This window comes from Triticum urartu, chromosome 5 (genome assembly GCF_003073215.2).
Source record: "Triticum urartu cultivar G1812 chromosome 5, Tu2.1, whole genome shotgun sequence".
Taxonomy (NCBI): domain Eukaryota; kingdom Viridiplantae; phylum Streptophyta; class Magnoliopsida; order Poales; family Poaceae; genus Triticum; species Triticum urartu.
The window spans coordinates 335,049,784-335,059,828 of NC_053026.1; the positions used below are offsets into that span (position 1 = coordinate 335,049,784).

At 45.3% G+C, this 10,045-nt stretch overlaps 1 protein-coding gene across 1 annotated transcript; it reads right to left on the reverse strand.

Moving 5' to 3' along the window:
- Positions 1 to 6,886: 6,886 nt before the first annotated feature.
- Positions 6,887 to 9,387, reverse strand: LOC125508886 (trafficking protein particle complex subunit 6b-like). The gene is made up of 4 exons (XM_048673683.1): positions 9,085 to 9,387; positions 8,167 to 8,284; positions 7,864 to 8,092; positions 6,887 to 7,137 (listed from the first exon to the last, which is right to left on the reverse strand). Exons 1-4 carry the CDS (start codon positions 9,234 to 9,236, stop codon positions 7,109 to 7,111), a joined length of 528 nt encoding a protein of 175 aa, XP_048529640.1. The 5' UTR covers positions 9,237 to 9,387; the 3' UTR covers positions 6,887 to 7,108.
- Positions 9,388 to 10,045: the final 658 nt, after the last annotated feature.

The window sequence follows — 10,045 nt, forward strand, 5'->3', positions numbered from 1 at the left end:
TCTCTGCATGGGCTCTCAAAATCAACATCTAAAATTCGTGGTTTAGGCAGGCACGTACACAGATGAGACGAGCGCGGCAGCAACCTTGACCAGATTAATATGCAGCACTGCGCAGACTGCGCTTGTGTCAAGACTCTTGTCGCTGTGTTGATGGTGGTGAGCTTTTTGCACGTCCTTGGTGTTCCCTTGCCAGCCACATATTTGAGAAACCCATGTGTACCGCTAGATGAGGCTACAGTGGCTTCGTTTCCTACTTGGGCACCGAACACATAATGTGACCTCCCAAATGTGGCTGTGGATGACGTGCATAACCATTTAAGGGCATGCAGTTGAGACATTTTGGTTGTAGCGCTATAGCATGACAACGAATCGTGGGAAGATCATCTTGAGCCTAACTCTAGTTCTTCAGTCGTGGTGGCGCTTCGGGGCTCTCCGCACAATCACGGCTGGCGAGTGAGCGGATCAGCATAATTGATGAGACGAGCGGAACCGCACCACCTTGGGAGTGACGCGCATGTCGTCTTGGCAGTGGAAGGAGGGCGCGCCACGTAAGAGCCACTTTAACGATGAGGGTCTCTCTGGTTCGATTGGCGCTTTGGCGACCTTATTGCGCGATCAACTCCCTAATGTTGTGCGCAGCATGAGTAAAGACGCCGGAGACATCATCAGCGACTCTTTTCACTGTCACGATCCACCAGGTGGTCCGACCTCGATCCCTCCTTAGGCCTGGGAGGCGGGCGAATTGTTTACGGCCACGTTGTTGTGCTGCAGTAGTGTGCTTATGGTGGTGGTTGTTTTACTAGGTAGCTCTTCATCCCGGTGCTTCTTCGGTAGGTACGTCGCGTTTGTGAGGATCTCGTTGGACTTCGTCTCCGTTTGTCTTCTTCATGGACTCGTTCTTCTTCCTTTCGGGATCTCAGGCAAGATGACCATACCCTCGAAATCACTTCTATCTTTGCTTGCTAGTTGCTCGCTCTTTTGCTATGCCTATGCTGCGATACCTACCACTTGCTTATCATGCCTCCCATATTGTTAAGCCAAGCCTCTAACCCATCTTGTCCTAGCAAACCGTTGTTTGGCTATGTTACCGCTTTGCTCAGCCCCTCTTATAGCGTTGTTAGTTGCAGGTGAAGATTGGAGTTTGTTCCTGGTTGGAACATGGATATTTTGTTGGGATATCACAATATCTCTTATTTAATTAATGCATCTATATACTTGGTAAAGGGTGGAAGGCTCGGCCTTATGCCTGGTGTTTTGTTCCACTCTTGCTGCCCTAGTTTCCGTCATATCGGTGTTATGTTCCCGGATTTTGCGTTCCTTACACGGTTGGGTTATAATGGGAACCCCTTGACAGTTCGCTTTGAATAAAACTCCTCCAGCAAGGCCCAACCTTGGTTTTACCATTCGCCACCTAGCCTTTTTCCCTTGGGAGTCGCGCATCCCGAGGGTCATCTTTATTTTAACCCCCCCCCCCCGGGCCAGTGCTTGTCTAAGTGTTGGTCCAAACTAGAGCCCCTTGCAGCGCCACCTCGGGGAAACTCGAGGGATGGTTTTAGTTGTACGGATTGCTTATCCGGTGTTGCCCTGAGAACGAGATATGTGCAGCTCCTATCGGGATGTCGGCGCATCGGGTGGTCTTGCTGGACTTGTTTTACCGTTGTCGAGGATGTCTTGTAACCGGGATGCCGAGTCTGATCAGATTGTCTTGGGAGAAGGAATATCCTTCGTTGACCGTGAGAGCTTGTGATGGGCTAAGTTGGGACACCCCTGCATGGATTTGAACTTTCGAAAGCCGTGCCCGCGGTTATGGGCAGATGGGAATTTGTTAATGTCCGGTTGTAGAAAACCTGAAGTTGATCTTAATTAAAATGCATCAACCGCGTGTGTAACCATGATGATCTCTTCGCGGCGGAGTACGGGAAGTGAACATGGTGTTGGAGTTATGTTTGACGTAAGTTGTTCTAGGATCACTTCTTGATCATAGATTCTCGAACGTGCTTTGCCTTCTCTTCTCGCTCTCATTTTGCGTATGTTAGCCACCATATATGCTAGTCGCTTGCTGCAGCTCCACCTCATACCTTTTACCCTACCTATAAGCTTAAATAGGCTTAAACGCGAGGGTGTGAGATTGTTGAGTCCCCGTGACTCACAGATTACTTCCAAAACCAGTTTGCAGGTGCCGATGAAACCGTGCAGGTGACGCAACTGAGCTCAAGGAGGAGCTCGATGAGATTCGCGTTCGTTATGTTGTTCCGTTTCCAGTTGATCAGTAGTGGAGCCTAGTTGGGACGATCGGGGATCTGTGTAGCATTTGGGGTAGTCTTCTTTTATTTTGGGTTTCGTAGTCGGAACTTGATTGTATCTGGTTGATGTAATGCTTTATTCATGTAATTGTGTGAAGTGGCGATTGTAAGGCAACTATGTATCTTTTCCCTTATTGTATTACATGGGTTGTTTGCGAAGATTACCTCACTTGCGACATTGCTTTCAATGCGGTAATGCCTCTAAGTCGTGCTTCGACACGTGGGAGATATAGCCACATCGAGGGCGTTACATGCTCCTCGACTATTCCATCGCTTGGCGCAGCCTCCAGTGGCCGGAAAAGACAAATCCGGCAGCCCGCGATGAAGGGTCGTAGATCTGCAACTTTCCGGTCCGCCGACGCAGGAGGGGAGAGGGGAGGCCTCGTGCGTGTGGCGGCCTTTCGGTGTGATCCCGCCGGCTACTTTCGCCGGAATCTTGGGCGGCGGCCCGACGTACGGGGCGAGAGGGAGAGGGGAGGTGGTTGGTGGGGAAAACGTGGGCTGAAATGCCCCCCCCACCACCAACCGCTTCCGCTTATATGCAGGGCACCGCAGCGGCGAGGGGGAAACTCGCGTATTCGCGGGTTGGGGCTGAGATTTTGCCGCGCCCCTCAAAATTTTTTGCGGGCCGGCCTCCTTTGCGGATTCTGTTCGGGCGGGATTTTCCACGCGGACCCGCATTTTGGCGGTTATTTTGTGAGTCGGGGCCAGATGCGGGGTCTGCTAGAGTTGCTCTTAGCCTAGTTAGTTGTGACCCAGTTTATCTTATCGTTATTAGGAGCTTAGCCCAATTATCTTATTAGGAGGATTATATAAATTCGTGTAAGGACCTATTTTGGGATTAAGTAAGAAGCAATCATATTTGCTCGGCTTCCTTAGAGAGCCGGGAGACCTAACCCTAGCCGCTGCCCTGCTCTCTCTCTCGCGCGCGCGCGTGCGCAACAACGGCGCCCCAACGCCCGCGACCACGCCTTCCTCCACGCCATCCCTCCTTCCACCCCCTACAACCTGAGATCACACCCTAGTAGGGATCCGGTTCCTACCACACACTCACCGGGGAGATGAGCCAATAGGAGGCGGATGCGCCAGTCCCGTGGAGCCATGCCAGACTTTTTGGGCAAACTACAAATTAGTGATTTTTAATAAGCTCTTATGGCACAAATACTGCACTCGTCGTGGTTGTACTATAGCTCACCGCAAATTAATACTCCCTCCGTTTCGAATTATAAGGTGTTTTAGATATTTCAATATGAACTACATACATGCTGAAATAAGTGAACAAATACACTAAAACAAGTTTATATACATCTAATTCACAAAAAAAAATCAAAACATCTTATATTTGTGGACAGGAGAAGTTCAAAGTACTCATGGATGGATCGGTCGAGAAGCTCATTGTATAGTTTTCTTTGCCGGGTCTGGGTCACATGTCAATTTGACAGAGGGGTACCGCTTCTTTGCAGAATGCAGTGACATTCAACTCGGTTGTTCAACACACTCGGTATCATCACTGCAGGTTCTAGAAAGAAGAAGAAATCTTCACTTCAAGAAACAAGATCCAGGGATTTTGTCTTGAGAATAGTGAACCACCAAGAAAAAGTACACGTCCCTTGCACTAACTACACTACATTAGCTTTTTTCAATAGACCCATACCAACCGCTGTTGTGAGGCTCTCACCTTTGGTCATCTTCTTTACATATATATCCACTCTCTTCTGCTCACCTTTCTGCCTCTGTAGTCTGGGTTGGCCTCTCGGGTTAGTGTTCTCGAAGTCCAATTACATATGATGGTGGGAAAATAAACACCCTTTGGTTGGGAACAGGGGGCACCGGGAACGTAGTAGCTACATAACTTTGATCATCTTCTGTAGTTGTGCCGCCTGATCCAACACTTTACGCGGATGCCTCTTGATCATCCTCATGATGTAGTGGTGCCTACGAGTAACCAGTAAGTTGCCCAGCATCTTATAGCTGGATAGCGAACTCGGCCGGCTCTAAGGGCTCAAGTGGTTGCAGATCTGAACCACGAAACATAACTGAAGATGGCTGATTTTCTTGAGCCAGATGGTAAATCCGTCAAGGGTGTGACCATGCTGGTGCAATGCAAACGCCCCGGTGGAAAATATGGGCTTCCAAGGCCTTAAGTGGCAGTGGATCGATTACCAGCCTCTCATCTGACAGTTAGATTGTCTGAAAAACGGATTCCAAAAGGATTGGAATGTCTGGACAACCGTACGGTGGATAAGGTTAAGAGATGAGTTGTAATGATGCCCAGGCTGCCTGGAAGGTCTACCTATGGCCTTACATGCTCTACTAAGAACGTATTGCTTGTATATGACCTTCGTCTTTAGTTGTGTTGTACACAAAGAAAATATGTGCATCAAAATAGAGTTATATTTCACTTTTTGAGCCACTAATTTGTCTTCCTGAGTAAAGTGTAAATTAATGTATTTTTAACAAGTTCTTGCAGCCATGAGGAAACGAAATTACTGCACTTGTCGTGATCTTGGCATAGCCACCGCAAATTAATAGGAAGTACTCATGGATGGAACGGTTGAGAAGCCCATTGTAAAGAGCTCCTTTGGGGTTCTGGGTCGTTGGTCATTTCGGAAGGGAGGTGGTGCTTCTTTGGAGTAACATTCAACTCTCTCGCAAATACAACTCTCTTAATCATTTCTTCACATGCACTCCCAGTCACATCAAGTAATGCCCCTTGATTTCATCGGTTTTGGCATGTGATGTATAAATAGCTTCAGCTCAAAAGACAAAACGGCCCCTCCAGTGCATAAATGGTTTTGAGTTGAAGTTTTCATCAACTTTGGTAAAAACCAGTTGGTATAATATAGAAGATGCTCGGTACCGTCACTGCGTGTTCTAGAAAAAGGAAAATATTTTCACTTGAATGAACAAGATCCAGTTTTTTTTGTTTTTTTGTTTTTGCCTCAAGGAGTGAGTTCGCAAGAAACAATTATCTAAAGTACACACATGTGTGCATATGTTGTCCTAGCCCCCTTGCACTAACTACACTATAGCTCTCTGTTCAATAGACCATACCAACCGCTGCATATATATCTACCCGCTGATGTTCTCCTCTGCTCACCCTCCTGCCTCTTGTAGCCTACATTGGTCTTTCCGAGTAACTAGTGTTCTCAAACATATACTACTATGTTTGTTTGGAGTCTAAAATTTAGATACGATGATGGGAAAATAAAGACCCTTGTTTGGGAACAGGAGGCACCAGGAACCTACTAGCTTTGGAATTATGGCGATGCTCTTCAGATCCAACACACCTGTCGAATGCCGCTTCTTGGTCCAATTAGCCAGCAAGCTGCAGATGATTCGATAGCTGGAGAGTGGAGAGCGAACTCGGCAAGCGGTAAAGGTGATGGCGGTTGCGGTTGCAGATCTGAACCACGAAACATAGCTGAAGGTGGCCAAAACGCTTGAACCAGATGATGTATCCAGCAATCATCTCTAGTCTAGTTGTAAAAGAATAGGAAAAGATTGATTTTGATCGCTTTGAGCTGCTCTTCACTGAACCATAGCTTTATAAGAACAGTTGTTCGGATTATCATTTTGGTCCATCTTTTTTTTAACCTGCAACTTGAGTGCCTTAATTTTATAGAAGGCAGATGATAAAATACAAGAAATTCAAGCAAGCTTCCATCACAGCTCGGTGAGAAGCAAACACCACTCCAACTCGAACACACACAATATAACTTCAACGCTCCAGGGCCTGTCCTAAACTGACCAACAAACCCGTGTCTTGACCAACGCCAGTCACCTCCAGAGAGCAATAATTCCAAACAAACTATCATTACCGATGCACCAATCACCCTTGAGTGCCGAAAAGACTGGTAGGTGGGTAGCGAGACTCAGACAACCCCGAGAAAGTTGTCATCTTGGACTGACCCACGACGTCATACATAACGCCCCAGATGAACAATTTAGAACAGCGGCAAGACCAAAGGAATGCAAGAGAACCTCCAAGCCACATCTCGACAAACAATGCTCTCAACATAGGAACGAAGTTGAGGACGCTGCCATCGCCGGTCCGGAATCAAACCTAGGCTTTCGCCTGGAGACAACCAACCTAGTGAGAGAGAGTGAGGTGCCGCCACCATCCTTCCTTCCTCCTGATCTCCCCGCCGGCCACCGGAGGAAGCCAGTGAGGAAAGCTGTCTATCACTAGGTTGGTTGTCTCTGGGCAAAAGCCAAGGTTCGATTCCGGACCGGCGATGGCAGCGTCCTTAACGTCTTTCCTATGTTGAGAGCATTGTTTGTGGAGACACGGCTTGGAGGTTCTCTTGCATTCCTTTCATGCTCGCCGCTGTTCTAAATTGTTCATCTGGGGCGTTATGTTGGCAATTTATTTTGGTCCATCTGTTAAGTATGTCAGAGCAACTCAATACGCACACATAAATGTGTAATGGACGCAGTTCCTGAAATCCATAGACCAGCCCCAGCATGTTCATCTTTCTTTTCTAGAGTGCGATGGATGTAGTAGTAGGGTAAGCAGCTTAAGAGCTTGGGCAAGTAACATCCACACTATCATGTGACAATAAAAACCCAACACTGACAGATGAAAAATTGGATAGCTACATGCATTCTCCGGACCAAATATTTTAAAGTACCTTGCATCACAGAATAACAACAAATATTTGAAATTTGACCAAAGGAGGAAACACTACAATACAGTCAGGTAAAATATATCTGAACGTTCTTACTTTACTCTTACTTTACCGTCCAAAATACTTGAACCACGGGCAGGGGATTCATATTTGACTTGTTCTATTTCTCGCAGATCATGTCTTTATGCGCACCACGAAAGAACCTGTCGAATGATGAATCGTTATTTGTCAGAGACCACAAAATGCGGACTTTATGAAGTGGTGATCGGAAATCTAAAACTGATTGGCATGCTCAACTCCTAATGTAAATTTAAAAAGGAGAGGAAATCTGGGCTGCCAAATAAAGAAGGGAGAATGTGATGTCCTTCCAAATGCATACAATAGGTGCTGACTTTATTAATGAATAGCTTAAACACATAAAAAGTTAAAAACCTCGTCTTTCCAGGAGGTTTGAAATATTCAAAAAGGGAACATTACTTTGAGATTTCAATTGAAGGAACATCAGAAGGAAAAGGCTTTGCACAGCAACTGAAATCAATTTGAAAAAGCAGACATGAAACAAATGCATTCTATATTGTTGAACAACCAAACGAACTCAAACAGATACTAGTCCAAACCTCGCCCACAATTGATATAGTTTATGTTAATCCACAAGTGCATAGCTACATTAAACTAGTCCCCGTGCCACTGGATTTCAGCTCGCAACATTGGAAAGTATGTATGGTATCTTTTGAATCAAACTCACGAATAATTGTAATCTATCGATCTGGAGAAGATAATACTTGTTCGACTCTATGGATTGGTTGATGTGCCAAGTATGGTGGGTGACAGGACGTTTTAGAAATACTATCCAATGGATCATGTAACCTCCTTTTTCAAATCGCAGACTTAAATATATAACGATCATGGAAAAGAATAGTTCAACTCACATGCTGGAAGGTTTGACATGTCTGCAGAGACAGCACACGGAATCCCCAAGTTTGTCAGAGCACCTCTTATTAACCCACATGGGAAATATAAAAGCATGCTTGTTGTTTGGGCTGCAGAATCACCTAATGACCCAGAGTCATTCTCAGTTGCATCAGTGCTCTCTACTGCTGGATCTAGAGAAACACGAGTAAGCCACCGGAAATGGTTATCTTGAAGAACGAAGGTGCCCTGCATGCAAGTCAAGTTATATCAAGGTCTAATATGAACAGAAAATATGGAGTATTAGTTATCTGTTCAATTACCCTATGATTTGTTTTCAGATTGTCAATCTGCTTCTTGAACAGTTCTGACCAAAAATCTTTGCAAATAAATTTGATTGCCTCAAGATGATCAGTAAATCGAGGGCGCTCCATCGTATATCTGGATATGAACAGAAAGTGTCAATTTGATTGTCTCATGAACAAGTATCTCGCTTTTCAGGATCTGCTACAAGTGCAATAGTGCAGGTCAAAGAGATTCTGCTAAATAACAAACATCCAGTAAAAAGCGAGTGACTTGTAGGTTTATTAACTAAAATACTGCATATGGTTAGGTATGCAGGGCTGTTTGATACTAATGACACCAATAGTAGCGCCTTGATGCCGATGGTGCTTCAACATAGCCCATTGGAAGAAACGGAACCTTTAGCATTACTAAATTGTAAATTCTGAACAAATTAAATGGTAACCTTATTTAAATTCTGGAATTTAAAGAAATAGGCAATGAAATTGTCCTACTTGAGAAGATAATCATTTTGTAGGTCACTGAATTGACCCATGCTCAAGCTCAAATTAGCTTGGTAATTCTAGAGCAGTCCAAAATCAAAGTACTAGAAATTCAGTACTCGATTGCAAGGAAACCAAAATACGAACTGCCAGGCAAGAGGTCAGGTCACCGCTTGATCTTGGCACCAATCAAATCAGGCAATTAACTCCTATCTACACTATATTAAAATCCTACCAAGAATTTGTGAATGCGATCTCAAGATTTATCCGCATACACAGTTGGCCCCAAATCGGGGGCAATTAGCTCCCACCGCTTGACGAACAGGGAATTAATGATCTGGTACGGGGTGGGACGTGACGGATCGGTGCGAGTCAAAGCAAGAGATTACAGATCCAGCCAAGAAAGAAACGGGGATCCAAGCAAGGAGAGATGGGAGAGACTGTTCCTTCATTTACCTCTCGGAGAGTTGATGGCCAACCTGGAAGCCGATGGCCTCAATGCGACCGGCGGCGAGCTCCGGCTTGGCGGCGTAGAAGCGGCCGCAGTAGGCAGCCACCATCTCCATCACCACCCCATCAACGCAGCTCTCCGACACCTCCCGCCCCATACTCTCGCCCTCCCTCCTCCTCGGCGACTTCCCCTGTGGAAGAGAGATCTAGGTAGCGAGCTGAAAGGCGGAAAGGATCGGTCGGCAGTCGTGACCCCCCACGCGCCTTGTGGGCTGCGCCGTGGAGAGATCGACCGGGCCGAGAGTCCGAAACCTACGTGGCGATGCGGGAAAAAATAAGTGATGCGTAGGGAAAATACACCCTCTATATGAAAATTGCAAATACAAAAAATACCAAAAAGAATAAAAAAACAAAAATCTTGGGATATCAAACTTGGGTGCCCAGTCTACTATCATGCGAGGTTTCGTTAAAATATATCAGGAAATGTATATGTGGTGAAAAAAATATACTCCGACCTACTATCCATTCAAACTGTTCTTTTTTCATACATGCAGATTTTTTGTCTTTTTTATTGAGAATACATCTTTCTTGTATTTTTCAATGAAACTTCACACAAGAGTAGATTGTGCACTCATGTTTCATCCCAAAGACCTAGATTTTTTTTTTGAATTTTCCCGGTATTTTTTGAACTTAATGTTCATATAAGGGATGTGGAGCACCCAAGTGCTCCAAATCCTTTTCCTGGTGCATAGCTCTTTTTGTTTAACACTCTCCACACTTTGGCTCTTTATTCATCTGAAGAAGGTATATTGGCTTGCACGACCCAAACCAAAAAGGCAGTGATTACATTGTAATTCATAATACAATGTCCGAAGTTTAAAGCTTCTTTTGCAACTAGATGAGTTGCCGCTTTTGCTTGCCTAATAACATAAAGAAGCTTACATCCCTGAAAAGAACTCACTATCTC

What these genes read in the sequence shown, in the direction of transcription:
- LOC125508886 (XM_048673683.1), bottom strand. Translation starts at nt 9,236, where the DNA reads ATGGGGCGGGAGGTGTCGGAGAGCTGCGTTGATGGGGTGGTGATGGAG. An exon ending in GGCCATCAACTCTCCGAGAG is followed by an intron (nt 8,285 to 9,084) that starts GTAAATGAAGGA and finishes GTTCATATCCAG; the next exon opens with ATATACGATGGAGCGCCCTC. An exon ending in CATGTCAAACCTTCCAGCAT is followed by an intron (nt 7,138 to 7,863) that starts GTGAGTTGAACT and finishes ATCATTCGACAG; the next exon opens with GTTCTTTCGTGGTGCGCATA.